Source organism: Megalobrama amblycephala, linkage group LG3 (assembly GCF_018812025.1).
Source record: "Megalobrama amblycephala isolate DHTTF-2021 linkage group LG3, ASM1881202v1, whole genome shotgun sequence".
Taxonomy (NCBI): Eukaryota; Metazoa; Chordata; class Actinopteri; order Cypriniformes; family Xenocyprididae; genus Megalobrama; species Megalobrama amblycephala.
The window spans coordinates 29,316,035-29,334,304 of NC_063046.1; the positions used below are offsets into that span (position 1 = coordinate 29,316,035).

General features: G+C 38.7%; 2 protein-coding genes across 6 annotated transcripts in view; one reads left to right on the forward strand and one right to left on the reverse strand.

Annotated features, from left to right (window-relative positions):
• The window catches only part of cep89 (centrosomal protein 89), a 114,577-nt gene that overhangs the window by 34,612 nt on the left and 61,695 nt on the right, over positions 1-18,270 (reverse strand). For all 4 annotated transcript variants that reach the window (XR_007184193.1, XM_048184981.1, XM_048184982.1 and 1 more), the window contains one exon: positions 2,133-2,302. Coding sequence is in view for 3 of the 4 variants with exons in the window: in XM_048184981.1 (XP_048040938.1) it covers positions 2,133-2,302 (170 nt within the window). In the remaining variant the exon portion in view is untranslated. The remainder of the gene's footprint in view (positions 1-2,132; positions 2,303-18,270) is intronic.
• Positions 2,127-17,469, forward strand: zgc:165481 (uncharacterized protein LOC100073327 homolog). 2 transcript variants are annotated; one of them, XM_048184984.1, is made up of 3 exons: positions 2,127-2,451; positions 6,196-6,226; positions 16,096-17,469. In XM_048184984.1, exon 3 carries the CDS (start codon positions 16,110-16,112, stop codon positions 16,881-16,883), a length of 774 nt encoding a protein of 257 aa, XP_048040941.1. In that variant the 5' UTR covers positions 2,127-2,451; positions 6,196-6,226; positions 16,096-16,109; the 3' UTR covers positions 16,884-17,469. The 2 variants fall into 2 exon arrangements, with proteins under 2 accessions (XP_048040941.1, XP_048040940.1); XM_048184983.1 differs by lacking the exon at positions 6,196-6,226 and having other exon boundaries at positions 2,131-2,451.

Consider the following 18,270-nt stretch of genomic DNA (forward strand, 5'->3'; position numbering starts at 1 on the left):
AATTTATACATGTATGTGCATGTATTTATATATACATAATTATTATACACAGAACACACACATATATTATGTAAACTAGGGTTGTTCCGATTCCGATACTAGTATCGGAAATACCACCGATACCACAAACATTTCTGGCATCGGTATCGGCGAGTATTTAAACTCACGTACCGATCCGATACCATTTTCTTAAACAATACCTAGTTGTGCCCGCTATCTTTGCTTAACGCAGCTAATCGGAAATCAATTCTTCTTTGCGGCTCAGAATGCAAACACAGGAAGTTGTGCTGTGTTGCCACAAGCAACCACTATTTAGAGCAGCGGAGAAGTGAAAACGCGCTAGCAGCATGTCTGCTGTTTGGCAGTATTTCAGACCAGTAAAACGGCGACATGTCTCATATGCAATGCTGCAATTTCGAGTGGCACAAGTATTGGCAACTTTAACACAAATAACTTAATAAAGCATTTGAAGATGCGTCACCCCGCGCAACACAATGGTTACATAAAGGCTAATGCTGCGTTCACACCAGACGCGAATGAAGCGATAAGCGCGAGTGATTTACATGTTAAGTCAATGCAAAGACGCGAATTGACTTCCTGCGGCACGATTCGCGTGAATGACGCGGTGCGAATTGAGCGATTCATGCGTTTGACGCGCTTAAGATGGAGAAGGATGAGGCGTGCCAGCTTCATTCAAACAAAGAGAAAAGTTTTCAAAAGACAAATAAAGATAACCGACAAAATTGTCGGGTTTATTGTTCTGGATGACCATCTGCTGTCAGTCGTCGAAAACGTGAGATTTTTATTTAACAAAATTGTTTCTGGACTTCAAGTTTTAAAGAGATTATTTTCTTATATAATTATATTCCTAGATTTATTTGTTGCACTGTTTTTATAGTTATATTGTAAAACTAATATACCTTTTTCAGTTTACAGTGTTAGATTTGTGGCTGCATTTGAAGTTCTTTTTAAGTTAAAATAAATAAATAATATAACTGACAAATGTATGTCAGATAATAAAAATACTCTACTCTACAAAAACTCTACAAAAACATACACTGTATGTTTTTGTTCTTGTTTTATTAAGGGATAAGTCTGAAGCACACCATAAATAATTCTATCAATTCATACAGGGCTAGTAGTGTATATATATATATATATATATATATATATATATATATATATATACACAGATACACACCCAGGTATCGGATCGGTACTCGGTATCGGCCGATACCCTGAGCTCAGTTATCGGAATCGGTATCGGGAATGGAAAAGAGGTATCGGAACATCTCTAATGTAAACACAGACTTTTATTTTGCAAACGATTAATGGTGCAGCCCTAATTTATATATAATATAAATTATATAAAAATATGAATACATATACTTGTAAATATTTCTCAAATATATACATGTGTGTGTATTTATATATACATAATTATTATACACAGAACACACACATATATTACGTAAACACAGACTTTTATTTTGCAAACGATTAATCGTGATTAATCGTTGTGCAGCCCTAATTTATATATAATATTAATTATATAAAAATATAAATAAATACATATACTTGTAAATATTTCTCAAATATATACATGGATGTGTTTGTATTTATATATACATAATAATTACACACAGTACACCCACATATATTAGGCAAACTTTTATTTTGTATGCGATTAATTGTGATTAATCATTTGACAGCCCTAATATATATATGCACAAGAGTGCTCACTGATTCTAGTTTCTGAATCTTTTTGTAGAAACTGCAATACTTGTCTTATAAACCCAAAACTAAAAATAAACTGCAATAATAAATCGGTATACAGCGTCATGAGAGAAAGCGACAAATTAAAGAAAAGCAAACATAATTATGAAAGCTCGAAATGATGAGAGTACATGGAACATTTAGACAGATGAGCCTGCAGCTGTGCCAGCTTGTCTAGAGCCCCTCCTCTTTCTCTCTCTCTCTCTCTCTTTCCGCTGTCTGTTATTGGTTTGTGCCTTTGTGACAGCTGCTCCACTACTGCTCTCACCTCTTCTGCTGCATCCCTCTATTCACAGAAAGCAAGAGAGAGCGGGAGAGAGAGAGAGCGTGTATGTTCATGTGTGTGAGAGGATCACCTCTTCTGCTGCAGAGCTCCGTGCAGTTGTTCCTGTCTGTCTCTTAGTTGACTCTGCAGGTGCCGGATCTCTCGTTGATAACTCGCTGCTTTTCCCGCAAAGTCTTCCTCCTGCTCGCGCAGACGGTGACCCAGCGCATTTACACTTGCTGACGCCTGCTGCTTGTACACCTAGGGTGGCCGGGAGAGAGATATGAAAACAGTTGTGCAGGAGAGCACTGAGGAACGGTGGAGTACCACTTAAACTAATAAAAAATCAAGGGAAAACAAAATAACTCAAACAACCCTGGAGGAGCCAGAGACAGAGACTACACAGCACGGTAAGACTAGAACGAGAGCTAATGTGTGTGTGGAGACATGTTCATCTGTCTGGATTAGATGAAGTCTAACCAATGCAGGAAAAGTGACAAACTATTATTACCTGTAAAGAGAGGAATGCTGAAGAAAAGGGAGGGTATAGGAGCAACGGAGAAGGTCTGAATTTACAGTTTAATAGCTGAGGTTGTAAACATTTATGAGGAAATATTTTACCTCCAGCTGGTTACCTTGTGGAAGAAAAATAATCACGCATACAAACACAATAATAATAATAAAAAACAGGTTGAAAGAAATACAGTTAATGGCGATGAATGAAGCAGCGATCTGATGTATTGGGATATTGCAGTGATATGTTGAACTGCAGACTCAGGGCAGATGCATTACAGAGAGGAACAGATGTTGGCCTGTCTGCTGCTAAAACAGATGTGAGCTATTTAGATAAACAAACACACACATTTGCGCAGCTCCTGGGGTTTCTAGGGAGAGGCAGCCTGTTGATATAACTTATCTTCACATAGAAAAGGGCAATGAGACAATTACAGCCGCGTGAGTAAACGTGAGTAGTCAGATATGCTCAGTCCATAAATGCCTCATCGTAAATACATAACACCAGGGAGGATATGAGATGGATCTCTGAGAAACAATTAGGTGCAAAGAAAAACCAAGAGAGATAGACAAATGGATAGAAGAGCAATAAAAGGGAAAGAGACAGAGCGACAGATAAGTTGATGCTAAGAGTCGTGCTCCTAGGTAACTGATGCTAGGCACAATTGTGATTTCCTTCAGAGATCAAAACCCAGAAGGAGGAATGCACAAATTAACATCTAATAATATCCAGGAAGAACGTGTAAACGCATACGGATGCGTTTAGAGAGCTGATTAGCAATGGCAATGTTTTTAATGGACCACCCTGTTATCATATCTGTTTCGAGCAGAGAATGAGCATGTGTGAAGAAAGTGGGATTGTGTGTGTGTGTGTGTGTGTGTGGAAGAGAGGGAGAGATTTGACTGTATTCTGACTCTGGGGTTTTAGAACACATAGGGTTCAGTCTTTCCCTCACATATGGATCAATAACACTCCACACAAACAAGTCTCAGTCAACAGCTCTTTCAGTGCATGTGTGTGTGTGAGCATTCAATTACAGCAATTCTGAATCTCTCTGGTTCTCTCGTCCCTTTCTCTTCTAGAGATATTAGTGTTGTCTTGATTGTGTTAAAGAGCATCTGAGCAGCCACCAGACAAAACCAACAAAACCAATAAGGAGTACCGGAATTTATATTGCAAAGCATGCCAACATGAAGCAGTTTCAGTGACAAGGAGTGATCTGCACTATTATAAAGATGGTGCTAATGTGATTTCAGTTTGTGACATTTTATTTATGTGATAGTGATATATTCAATTTGAGCTTGTGATGGCAAGCTTCTGGTCATACTGCTCTTTAGCAATGCTTGCTTTCTTTTGAAATTCTCACCATCATGGTAAATCTATTTGCTGTTTGGATATTTCACTTCTGTTCTAAGTTGTTCTGTCTTTAGAAAGCCTTGTACACTGTCCATAATGGAGCTTTTCCATACAAAACTTCCTCTTATGACCTCTTAAGGAATCCAGTATGTCAAATCTAGTGTTGTCAAAATGAATAGGCCCTACTCATAGCCAGATTCTTTCTGTGTGGTTAGAATGAGGCTAAACACTGTAGTGAATCCTTTGGGAAGTTCAATCAATAAAATGTATATCTTCAATATTAAATGTATATATAACATTTTCTGCCATCTTGGATTTTGTCTGAAACCTACTTTTGCGAACTAGTCCTAGGTTTTTCACCTGATAGGAACCGAATTAGTGCAGAAATATTCTCTGGAGAGTGAATATCAATATATATATATATTTTAAAAAAAGTAAAAATTTCATGGTCGCTAAGTCTGAGGTCACAGTAAAAAGTTGCAGAGCTTGGTCACTTGGTGGCGCTATAACAGGAAAAAAATAAAAACAGCTAAAACTATGCAATGGATTGTCCGATTGACTTGAAAATTGGCATGCAGTGTCTTTGTCCAAGGTGCCATGACTGTCTATGAGGACATTTGTGTATCTTGAAAAACATGGCCGCCATCAGCCAATGAAATTTGAGCACCTATTAGACAAGGTTAACAGAGGCCGATCAGAATGAAACTCAGTGGGTCTGTTTGACTCATGGTATCTGTGAGAATTTTGAAAGAAAATGGCCACAAGGGGGCGATAATGTGTTTTACAAGAAAATGTAAATGATTGTATGTTATGCAAGGTTTCGCACATAAACACAATATTCATATCATATGATAGATCTCATTCGGAACAATTTTGCCTAAAGAACCACTGCTGTCAATCAAATTGTTAAATATTTGAGAACATTTAAAAAAAAACAAAAAAAAAAACAAGTTTTAGGTTTTTTGCTCAACCTCAATAAAACCAGTGCAGTACAATTCTCTGGACTCTCTAGGTCAATAGTTATACAAAAAAAGTTTAACTTTTGCTTTTGGATGGCAATAGTAGGGTCATTTCAAAATGTGGACTTGACCAAGTGTCCCCAAAAGCCTATAACTCCTCTAGGAATGCTCAGATCTTCTTGAAAACTTGTAAGAACAAATGATAACACATGATTACAGTGTAATCATTATGTGGCTTGATATTAAGTATTGGGGACACTTAATTTTCAACAATTTTATTGATCTGACTGCATTGACACCACTGTATTAGAAGTGAACTGAGCTAGATGACATCACTGTTCTCTCCAGAGATGCTGTATAGATAAACAAACTAAATGAGTAACTAATGATTTTTGCAACAGAAATGAATCAACACTGAGCTTATTATGATTTCACTTTTTTAACATTAGGTAGTATGTAATGTTGCTGTTAGAGAATAAACAACATCTGCAAAGTTTCGACATTCAAAGTTCAAAGCAAAGGGAGATATTTTCTTTCAAAGAATTCTCTGTTTAAAGGACTACAACAAACAACTGGTAGGGACTACAACAAGCTCTTTCCCGGGTTAGTGACATCACTAACCCTAAAATTTACACAAACCCTGCCCCCAAGAACACGCAACAAAGGGGTGAGGCCATGTTATTGCAATACAGTATGTAACATAAATGCAACAGCATGTCACAAAAGCTAAATGACAACATAAGTTATAACCATAATTAAACTAAACTATACCTGTTTTGTCTTCATGCAGAAAATATTCTCTGGCTCTGTAGTCATCTTACAACAGTTCCCACATGAGCGATTTATAGATGATCATGGCAGAATATGCTAATCAATGACCTTAAGATAGTTAACTCCACATCAGCTACATACATTAATCAACTAACCATTCAGAAATGTCCTGTTGCATTCTACATGTTGTCACTTCTTGAGTCTCTCCATCATTGTCTGACTCCGGTTTGAACATAAAAGGCTGAACAGTTTCAGTGAGACTGCTAACGCATATAAGGTTGATTTGTTGTTTTGCACCATCAGGTCTACCTCAGGGTATGAACAACAATAATGTTAATAAAATGTTTATACAGTGCCTGAATTTCATTTTGGAAAATGGGGGAGACCCCTTAGGTGACTCTTATAAATTAAATACAGATTAATTCTTCTCACTATCTTTTGTTGCTTAATTAACAGTTAAGACAGTCAACAGCAGGTAGGCTGCTGTCACTTTAAGAGTTTATGCACGGATCCAATATACTGATACACATGCATTTTGTTTTTCAACTGTTTAGGTTCACTTAAGACATCACCGACTGTGTTCATGTGAGTACTCGCCAAGACAGGCATGTGACAAGATGTTGTGTTTCTGAACATTAAAGCGCAATAAGCCTTGAAAAAGCACTCGGTTTGGTACTCGCAAGCTGTTTGAAAGGCAGCTTTATTTGTATGCGCTCTGGGTATGAGAGCGTGCGTGTACTACTGAATGCTTTAAAATTGCTTCAATGTTTAAATTGACAAGTCATGCATATGATAAACTTTAGTAACGATGCAACACTGGCCGGGCTGGGCAAGTGACAATTCTGTCCCAAAACGTGAGCTAAAGTCTTGTATCGCAGCGTGCAGCTCGCTTGTACAGAAGATGTGGTGATGTGAAGCCATATGCACATTTTGAAAGAGAGAGAAGATGAGGTAGAGCTGAATCACTCTGGCTGTTTGTGAAATTATGTCTCAGAAAGTTTTCAAATTACTGATTTAATCTGATAATCTGTGTGGATTAGTTTGCTCATTAAACCAACAAGCTAACTGTATAAATGTTTGCGGGAATTTCCCGCCTTATAAGCATGAAACCTGCGGGAATGAGTATTAATATTATGCGCAATACCCACAATCCTGCACCAAAATTCAAGTCCTGTTATATGTCATCCATTTATAATTAAAAGATAGGGACATTTTGTGCATGTGTTTGTCAGTGTACTATGCAGCTGTTATTGGCTTCTTTCAGGTGTGCATCCCTTCAGCTCAACTGAACTACAAATAACCCTCATTTTCAGTAGAAAATCTCATAAATAATTAAATAAAATAAAAATTGCTTGTTCCCTAAATCTATTCCCAATCTCCCACGTAGCTTCCACTTAGACACCAAACCTACAGAGCCTTTTTTCCTCAAATTCTGGTTACAAAAGCATCTTTGAAGCCAAGGGTCCCACTTTAATAGGGACTTGTGAGTTAGGGCTGCTACAAAAGACACACACATTACACAGCAGGGACCTGTTACTTACAAAAAGACTGGATACATGATCTGTCATTTTCACTCTGCCTGCCCTGTTTGAGTGAGGAGGATGAAGACTTTTACACCTACAGCATTTTTACTAAGATTGTCTATGAGATCCTGGAGATACATGAATGAGATGTATGGTACAGCTGGGAGATTACAGAAAGATAAAACTGAATGAATAATCTGATTGAGTTTCAGTCCTCTAGAATAGATAATATCACTCTAATCTAAACTTGTTAGTGAGTAATCTTTAATAAACTAAACTCTTTCATACAGTACACACCTAAACAAAAGCACCTCACCCCAGCTGCATCTGCTCTCTGACAGACGGATTCAGGTAAACAGGTTGATAGGATGCTAAACAAAAACAAACCCACAGAGTAAGAGAACAAACACAGTTAATGCAACCTAAAATAATAAAACCGATTAATAAAATCAATGATCGATAAAACTTCTCGATTAAGCTCAACTGTTAAACTTGTAAAGCAGACACAAGGAAAAACGATGCAAGCACGCATGACTAATAATAACTACGATTGGGACGGTCATATTATATAACATTAATAAAAACAGTATTGTAATAAATCATTGTGAATTAATTTAGTTTAGGTGCCTTTTTCAGTGCATTGTTCCAGGAAGAGCACTTTCACAACAGGAGTACACATTATGACAAGCATGCATCTGACATGGCGTCATTGACACGTTGTATCAGTTGTTATGTTTGATTAATAAATAATTAGATTAAAAACCCTTGTTGAGGAACATGGTGTTTTGAGCAGCATTTGCTCACACTGTCATGTTGTTGACTATATATGCCACTGCAGTAGACCCTTGTTGCAGTATTAAGGCTAATGATTAATCGATTAATTGATCGTTAATTTAAACGACGATCAATCATGGGAATTTGTGTAAATTGACATCCTTACTGACAAGACACAATCAGTTAAACAAGTATGCCAACACAACAAAGGCAAACTATGAATTCATTCTTTTCGACATAACATGGCATGCATTTATCCTCAAGCATACAAATAAACATTTAACCTCTTGACAGAAGCTGATGAGCAGGAACAGATGTTCAACTGTGTGTATATGAAGATTCTCTTACAGTGGTGGCAAACATTTATTTCTCTTGTCCTCAGACTAGAGGAATAATGACATGGTCCTAATCAATTTGCCTGACATACTGTATGGATCCAATTATTTTAGCTGGCAGAATAGATTAGCAGCACAGACCTGCAATCTGCTTTTGAATAGGGTTCAACAAAAAACACTACTACTATCTTCTGAAAAGCTCAGTTCACTCTATCATTGTCTCCATCCTTTCATTCTATTACAATCTCTCCACAGATGCAAACGTGTTACTGCAATACTTCAGCATTTCAGATTCTCTAACTCATAGGTGTGATTGGCAAAGGACAAAAAAGCAGGAAACTATACGGTGCACTTACCATGGGGGCGGGGCTTTGTTATGGGGAGGGGCTTATGGAGGGGCGTGGCTTGCTTTTGTACTTTTTTTTATGATAAAGTTATGTAAAATAACTGCTCAGTGCTGCAAAACAGACAACTCTGCTAATGCTAACTTAATTCTATATAAACTATTAGGGGTGTGACGAGACAGGTATCTCAAAAGACGAGACTCGAGATTGAGTTCACGAGACGAGACAAGATGGTGAAATACACGACTAGATAAAATATTCTGCAGGTGTATTTGAAATGTTTTAACTAATCATCTTGTAATGAATGTCATTTCAGTTCTACTTTCCGAGTATGAATTATCATATGCAGTAAAAGACAACAATACTCAAGCACTGTAAAAGGTTTTGCCACTAACTCAACTGACTGACTTCTCTCCTGTATGATTTCAGTCTCTTCAGGCCTTACTGTACATGATTTATGAGCTTCTACAACTTTTGACCTCCTAACTGAACTCCTTTCCACAAACTGATCATAGAAATAAAAACAGTATAAATAAAAATGGTAACACTTTACAATAAGATCTCATTTATTAACATTAATGTATTAACCAACATCAACTAACAATGAGCAATATATGTGCTACAGTATTTATTAATCTAACATGTTAATGTTAGTTAATAAAAATAGTCATTCATTGTTAGTTCATAGTTTACAGTGCATTAACTAATGTTAACAAATGAAACATTATTGTTTGTGCTTAATAAGATTAAGAGAAAACTGTTATTAATTTTTATGATAACACTTTACAATAAATGCAACCATAACCGCACTCTCTTAATATTCAAAGTGCAAATAAGACCAAATTTTTCTTTGATACAGAGCTAAGAGATGGTTACAACTACACTGCCCAGCCTAAACTAGCTTTCATATTGAGAGATATTTGTATTCATCAGGGAGCCGCTTTCAAGATGCGGGTATTTAGATCTCGTTTGAATGCGCGCGCGTTTACTTTCACTTTCGTGATCGCTCGTACTCTGTAAATATGGAGCGGCGGCAACCGTTATCCAACTGAATTAAATGTTTTTTTTTATTTAAATACAAAGCAAAACGACAGGAGAGGCATAATGTAAACGTAGCGGTGGCATATTCTTTCCTAATCATCCTAACACTCTGTCATGGCAACATCACGAGACTACTTTTCTGCCTCGACGAGAAATCTCGCCACATTTTAGTCTCGCTCGTCACACCCCTATAAACTATATAACAGCATAGGCCTATTAGTTACTAGCCTAAACTGGACGGAGACACGGAGCGCCCTGTAACTCACTGACCTGCCTGCGTTCACAATTCACACGGTGCAGATGGGAAGGAGAACGGCTGACTACACCGTTCATGGGAATAAATTGTGTATTTCCCTCACAATTGTCACAAAATCTCACTAGTCTGTACACTGTCTGTCTGGTCTCTCTGCGCGTTGCTTTGTGAGATCATGCGGCGCGATTTTTTTCCCTCACTGCTGCACGAGTCTGCGTGAGAATATGGGGGTGTGGCGTCAGAGCGTGAGAATTGGGTGAGTTTAGCTGAATGCGTGAGAGTTGGCATCCTTGCCGTTACTTTGCTAATTAGCACAGCATCGTTTAACATTAATGTTATGGAATCATGACAAAAATGATCAATAGATTGGTTAAATTTTACTAGACCTGCATATAAAAATGAAAGACAATATGGATTTGCTTATCTGAATCATCCGTGTTCACTGAAGCTGTTCACGTGAGTAGATGGTTGGGCGCGGTTGGGTGTGTGCGCATTCATAACAGTGCGCGTACACTTTGAACTTCAATCGTGACAAATGATTGGACTACTTGCGGAGTGACATGACGACATGAATCAGAGGCACAAAAAACGTTGACAGCGGTGAGCGGTCATTATGTTTACCAATACTCGACCCATCGCAACCGCCGCAACCCTGACCCCCCACCCCTGGTTTTTTTTATTTTTTTTTTTGCATGATTTACGAGAGCATCATTTTCAGGTCGGAAAATCCGGAAGAATCACACCCCTGCTAACTGTGCAAAACTCATTGTAAGATGAATCCAGTCTCATTCTCTTTAAGATGACAGTAACTAGAAAAAAATTGGACAGAGCAAGCAGGAAACACTTTTTCACTGCTGTGCTCCAGTTGAAGATACAGCACAAGAGAGTGTACATATATATGCACCCTGAGCCTGATTCACAGTTAAAACATTTGTGAAATGACAGATGATTGTGCACAGACAAGGCAAATTTGTGATCTAACAATTTTTAATCTCAGTAATCACTATCATAGCTCAACACAGAGTTGTATGAATAGCTAGTATGAATGAGAGCATGATGGGGTGCTTAGTATTATCTGTCACTGAGGTATTTCTTGATTTGTGCCAATTTCCTATAAGTGAGTGAAATGCAGGAGACTGTTATTTCCTGTGCTCTGAATCCCTACCCTGAAACTGCAAGAATTAAAGAAGTTACATAGACATTACTGCCTGTTTTGCCCAGATTTATTTGGTTTCGGGCTTGACAGAAACACCACCCTCTTTGGTTTAACCCACTCAATGCCAGACTTTAGACATTCAACTAATATAGAATACTGATACAGATACTAATTTAGAAATTTATCTCAAAGAACTTAAGCGAGTCTGGCTTTGGAAAAGAATCAGTCACGCAGGATTTCAAACCACAGCCTTGAGTAATGAAATATTAACAATTATGCATGTGCCTTAAGAGCAGATCCAAGAATCAAGTGAGAATCTTCCCTTTGTAACTCACTATTCATAATGTATTCATAATCATAATCTATAAATGACTGAATACAGCTTTAAATAGCATTGCTTTATCGTTAAAACAGACAAGCACTCACGGTTCCTCTTTTGCCCCTCGCTCTCACTCCTTGTAACTTACATATACATGATGGTCTAAATAATTGAGTTGACTTTGGATTCTCAGGTCTCTGGAGGGCAATATGAATGAGGCGACTAAATTTAAGAAGTCTAAGTGATTACACTTAAAAGCGACTTAATGAGCTGTGCGTGTTGCTGTTTGTGATGTCTTGCTGAAATTCATCCAATAAGGAGCTTTGATTCACTTATCTGATCACACACTACACATCTCCTGGAATATGATTACAAGAGATGCTAAGTGTTTACACAATATACAGTGTGAGCCACATTAGTGCTTTATTTTATCTTAAAGGGATAGTTTACTCAAAAGCAAAAATTCTGTCATCATTAACTGGAGCTGTGAACCACGCTCCGCAACCAGGAACCAATTGTCCAACCGTGAATGCTTAAGGCAAGGCGGAGGGTTCCATTCAAGCCCGATTCCTGCAGAGGCCCGGGAAAGCATTGCCCTCAACTCTGACTCCGACTCAGCGTGAGTGACCACCCCAGAGGGGGAATATCAGCTTCGCCTTCATTCAGCTTGTGAAACTAAATCAAATCAATATGTGAAATTTGTGTAGATGCCCATCCCTAAATAAAATAATGAAACTGTGTCCCCATTTGTGCTGACAAAACCACAGAGTATTGGCCTGTGTCTGCATCACTGTGTGGAGACAAGCTTTAATATCCAATGGGACTCAGCAACAATAAAAGACCATTTTATTTATTTCTGAAATCTCCAGTCTGGACTGCTACATGTTTCTATTAACTAACTGGACTGCACTGTTAGTTTAGTGGGAAACCTGCAGTCAGGCTCACAGCAGTCCCATAACTACAAGGAAATGTTAAATAATTTCACCTAAAAAGCAACTCAGAAGTATTCTGTAGGGTTAATGTTTCCATGGAGGTGAAAGTAGAATATGCCAAATCATAGTGATGTCCGCTGACAGGCTTATAGCATGTCGTCCACACATTTCCTCTTTTAAGGTGTGAGGCTCTTGAAGTATTCTCAAAATGGTGTCTGTTTTTGCTTGCTTTGCATATTAGAGTTGTATTTAAGCAAAAAACAAAAAACAAAAAAAAAGGCATTAAATATTTGCCTGTTTTCAGATGTTTGATATGTCATTATGACAGAAACTCTGTGTGAAGTTGTCTGTTGAAAGAGTTTTCTGACACTAACAGTGTTGTCTCAAACATACGATTTCATTTTAGTATAGAAAAAATACTGTAAAACATTCTGATTAAACTTCTGCCATCTCATCCTTCTAACAGATTTTTCCAGGAAGATTGCCAAGTACACATCAACATGTTGCTCTCCTGAGTGACATGAAATGGCCCGTTACATTTATAATTTATAATCCATGACATTCATTAGGTCCCCATTTCAATGCTTTTTGTGAGATAATATTACAATGACAAAATTGCTTTTGTCCATTTAAGCTACAAATGAGCTTCTTATATTAGATTTGAAATGTAAAATAAGATGACTTTTCAGCCCAGAACACAACTGAGCTCTGAAAAGCATGTTAAAACGCCATATGTCATTATTGCCAGGAGAAAGGAAAGGAGGGAGAGAAGAACAGAGAGGAAAAAGAAAAGCTTTCATGCCCCAATACACATTGGAGTGACAAATACTGTGGTACATTACCATTACTATATCAATCAAAGCCATTCTCATTCAATACGGATCAATACTGACATGCAAAAAATTGACATGCAAAAAAACTCAGTTCCAAAACAGGGACTGGAAACAATTACTCTTTTAACTGGTAATTCAAAAAGGCTCTGCTAATACAGTTTGAACCCTAAATAGCCTACAAGCCTGTTTCCTTATCGGGCTTCTATTGACAGCCTCTGCTGGCTATATTTTTCTATCCAGCAAAGCAAAAAAAAATCCTCTCAGAATTACAATTATGCATGGGCATTGTTGTCATTAATAATAGAGACAGGTTTGTATGCTGGAGGACCATGCTCTTTGCCCAAAGGGCCGCTATTTTTTTCCTCTAACAATTGGTATCTCTTTCTTCAGTATGACAACGGCTGGGTGACATTAGGGAAACAAAAACGGTTGGCTCCCCAAGACAACAAAAGCAAAATCCCTACGCTGATCCCACATTTCTTTCCGTAATTAATTTCACAAACAGCGATTAACAAAGCTGCTTAATTAGGCCTTTGGAGAGTTGCACACTGAATGAGACATTTGAAAACATCCATGTGGCACAGTAGGACACTTCCTGTGAAGACTTAATAGCATGGGTGTTAATATATATAATGTGACACGAACAATGCACTAATGCATGATTGCATAACACACTGTAGGAACCTCTTATTCTATGAAATCAAGTCACTAAATGCACAGATTTGTTTAATGTTTTCAATGTCATTCATTTTTAATGACAGCTCACTTCAGCTAGATATGAATGGTGATACAAAATGCATCTGCAATCAGTAACGTAATTAACTAAATTAATCAAGATCTAATATGAATTAATAAGTCATTGTACTGTAACAAACGTAGAAATTAGTTTAGTATAAGATTACGATATCACGGTTCAAAAAAGGCAAGTTGAAGATCTTTAAGCATCAGTCAGACTTTATTGAACAAACTCAAAAACACACAGGAGCACAGAAAACATGCAGGCGTAACCTTAAAGAGACCTTAAAGAGATGAGAACGGACAAAGAAAATGAAATGAAAATGAGGGCTATTTATAGTTTTTGTATTACATCACACAGTGGTGTGTGACTTCATGACAGCATTGATAAAGCACAACTCCCTCACACCTTCAGCAGTCATACATCTCTATATAAGTGCTTTACTACCACTGAACTTCACTGTGGGAACCATACACTTCTCACTGTACTCCTCCTCTAGCAACACCATAACATTTCGGATACCATTAGGTCCAAAATTATTGACTTGGTCTCATTACACCAGAGTATGGATTCCCAGAAGTGTATATTTTGTAAATATAGGCTTTGGAAAAGGCTAAATGACTTTATTGTTCTTTGACCACAGTGGGTAGTTCCAGTCTCCACTTATAAGACATGTTAGGGTACTTTAGAGATGTAATGTTCCAACAAGTCTGCTTCATCAATTAATAAGTGGCTCTGAGACACTCGCTTGGTATTTCTCCAGCTCTTTGTCTAGCAAAAAAAAATTTAAAAAAAATCACTCAAGACTAAATGAAAGCTTAAAATGAAGGCCCGATTATTTCAGGGGCCTTGTCACAAGTCCATTGTTTTGAATTTCTGTGTTACTTTTGCTATATTTTCACACTTAAAACAATGATTTGGTAATCCTCTTGTATGACTGTACTCTTTTGTGCTAAGAAATAAGTCTCCTGACAGTTCTCTCCCAAGTGGTTCCATTGTTGTCAGCATTACAACAATGAGAATGATTCAGTGGGCTATATAACACGTTTAATTGTAAAGAAATTACTTCTCTTTAAATGTTTTGGTTCAACATACTTACCTGTTGATCAGAAATTGCCTTAAACTTACACCAGAAAAAAATTATTTAGTTTTATTTAGTAACTTTCAGGAGGGTGTACTCATTTTTGCAACACAACATTTATGACTTTGATAAGAAAATCTTATTTTCCTACATAATTTTGACATGCCTCTTTGGTAATTGATGAAGCAGACTTGTTGGAACATTACATCTCTAAAGTACCCTTACATGTCTTATAAGTAAAGAGTAATTGCTGGATTTGTTAAGTTTCAGAAGGGGTGTACTCATTTATGCTGTGCACTATATTATATATATATATATATATATATATATATATATATCTCTGTCTGGCAATCCGATGGACGATTCTGGGTTTGGCGGTTGCCAGGAGAACGGTACTTGCCTAACTGCATTGTGCCAAGTGTAAAGTTTGGTGGAGGGGGGATTATGGTGTGGGGTTGTTTTTCAGGGGTTGGGCTTGGCCCCTTAGTTCCAGTGAAAGGAACTCTTAATGCTTAAGCATACCAGGACATTTTAAACAATTTCATGCTCCCAACTTTGTGGGAACAGTCTGGGGATAGCCCCTTCCTGTTCTAACATGACTGCACACCAGTGCACAAAACAAGGTCCATAAACACATGGATGAGTGAGTTTGGTGTAGAGGAAATTGACTGGCCTGCACAGAGTCTTGACCTCAACCAGATAGAACACATTTTGGATGAATTAGTGCAGAGACTGCGAGCCAGGCCTTCTCGTCCAACATCAGTGCCTGACCTCACAAATGCGCTTCTAGAAGAATGGTCAAAAATTCCCATAAACACACTCCAAAACCTTGTGGAAAGCCTTCCCAGAAGAGTTAAAGCTGTAATATCTGCAAAGGGTGGGCCAACTTCATTTTAAACCCTACGGATTAAGAACGGGATGTCATTAATGTTCATGTGCACGTAAAGGCAGGCGTCCCAAAACATTTGGCAATATAGTGTATATATAAATTAGTTTTAGTGGCATCTGCAGTCAAGAGAAAAATCTAACCTTACACCTTGAAATAAAAAAATAAAAAATAGCTTATACTGTATCGCTGTATAAGTACATGTTTTAGTCCGTGCTAACATCCTGTTCTTGTTTCCCAGAGCATGAGGCCACGATGAGCTGTGCTCAGGCTGGACCGGAGGAGGGCTCCACTAATGGCAGCGTTACTATTAACACCAGCCTCAATGGCACCACCAACGATGAGTTGGAGTGCAAAATCTGCTACCAGCGCTACAACACACACGGCCGCAAGCCCAAGATTCTGGACTGTCTGCACCGTGTGTGTGCCAGATGCCTCAATAAGATCCTGGACATTGGGGACGGCTCAAGCTCCATCAGCTGCCCTTTCTGCCGCCACGAGACGCAGGTCAGTGAGTACGAAGTGGCCAGGCTGCCAGATGACTCAAACATCATGTCCCGTCTTGCTGTGCGTGACAAGTCCTGGAGCTCGGACAACAGTAAGGAGGTAGTGCTGACTCCCAAGAGCCTGTCCTCCAATGATAGCCCATCCCACGACTCCTCCAACTGCCTGGTCATCACCATCATGGAGGTGCAACGGGATCAGCAGCACTCACCCAGCCAAAACAGCAGCTCTGATTACTATGGTGATCACAGTCTGGACTCAGTCTCTGTAGCTTCCAACAGTGGTGTGGTGGATCAAGACGCACTATCCAAGTTCTGCAATCACGTTCCACGGGTCTTGGTGTGGCTGCTGGGCTTTTTCTACTTTGGTTCGCTGCCACTTGGCATATACTTGCTGGTGATCCAGAGAGTGACTCTGGGGATTGTGTGCGTGAGCCTGGTGCCATCCAGTCTCACAGTCTGTCTGGTCTATGGCTTCTGCCAGTGTCTGTGCCAGGGCATGTGCGACTGCTCCAACAGGGGGTGATTGGTACGAAACAGGCCACTGAAAATCAGGTTACATCATCCTACCACACCAAGAGGAGATAAAAATAAGCCCTAGGCATCTGAATCTCCTCGCTGCAAATCAAATGCAATTTGTACCTTCTTGCTTTAAAAGGATGTGTACAAGCAGCTGTGATAAGAGGATGAGTGAAGCATTAAAGAGGAAGGACAGTCTGGAGGAAACACTATTAGCTTAACATAGCTTCTGCACACACACTTCACGCTCATTCTGAAGTAAAAATGCTGACCTAAGAAAGTTCTCCATGCAGATCAGATGATGATGCATGAGTGGGAGTTTATCAAAGAGGAGCAGATGGACTCTATGTGTACAGCCATGCAGAGTGGATGGGCCACAAAGAATAAAGTTTCATTGTGGTTGATTCTCATTGCTGTGAAATAAACTACGTGCCCTGATTATCAATGAAACGGCTCCATGAGCAGCACTGTAACAAGTTAATAAGACTGGAATAGTCTGTCTGGTTAAAGACTTTTACTCTAGGTATTACAAAGTGAAGGGGTGGGTAACCACTGAGGTATGAGGGGGCCTTGAAATAAAAAGATCTGACCCATTTTGTTGTTCTGTCCATGTGTTTATGACCCTCCAGGACTCTTTGGATTATGCCATGTTGTTTCATCAGGACTACGGAAATCATAACCATCTCACACTATAGTTTTCTCTCTCACTGACATTAGAATGTGAAAATGTCCCTTTGAGATCATGACACAAATTGAAAGGGTGTTCCACACTTCCTGGCTGAGCTGACATGATTAAAACGCTCCTGGAATTCAATAACAGATCACAAACTGTCTGTATAACACCACATGTGCTGGAGTGCAGGTAAGGAGGGGATGCTATTGCACTAGATGAGCGGAATATCTTATCTAAACTCACTGACACCTGACCTGCATCTAGGAAGTATTTGAAGAGAGTGCCATTTTTTGTATGACAGTGAATCTCACAGCTATAGTTGTGGTGATGCAATCAGTCCAGGCTCAAAGAAAAATCTAATCAAAACATTGCAAAATCCTTGGCCATTTAGATAAAACCTTTGCTCTAAAGGTCATTGCACACTGAGTCCGAAATTCGCATGCGAAACTTTCGCACGTTAAAAAATAAATTCGACCTCACGTTATGTCAATCGCGTTTGCATACTGCCTCCGAAACTTTCGTCCGTCAAAAAAATATTCGGATCAGGTTCGATTTTCTGCGTTTTTCGCATCCGTGGCACACATTTTGAGAGACGTTTTGACAATTCAGAGCCACCGTACGCGAACGCAAAAATCCAGAATGCCATCTGACAAGTTGATCCACGTCGTCTACAGCACAAAACAGCAGCACTGAATGACAAACAACGTGAGGAATACAAAGA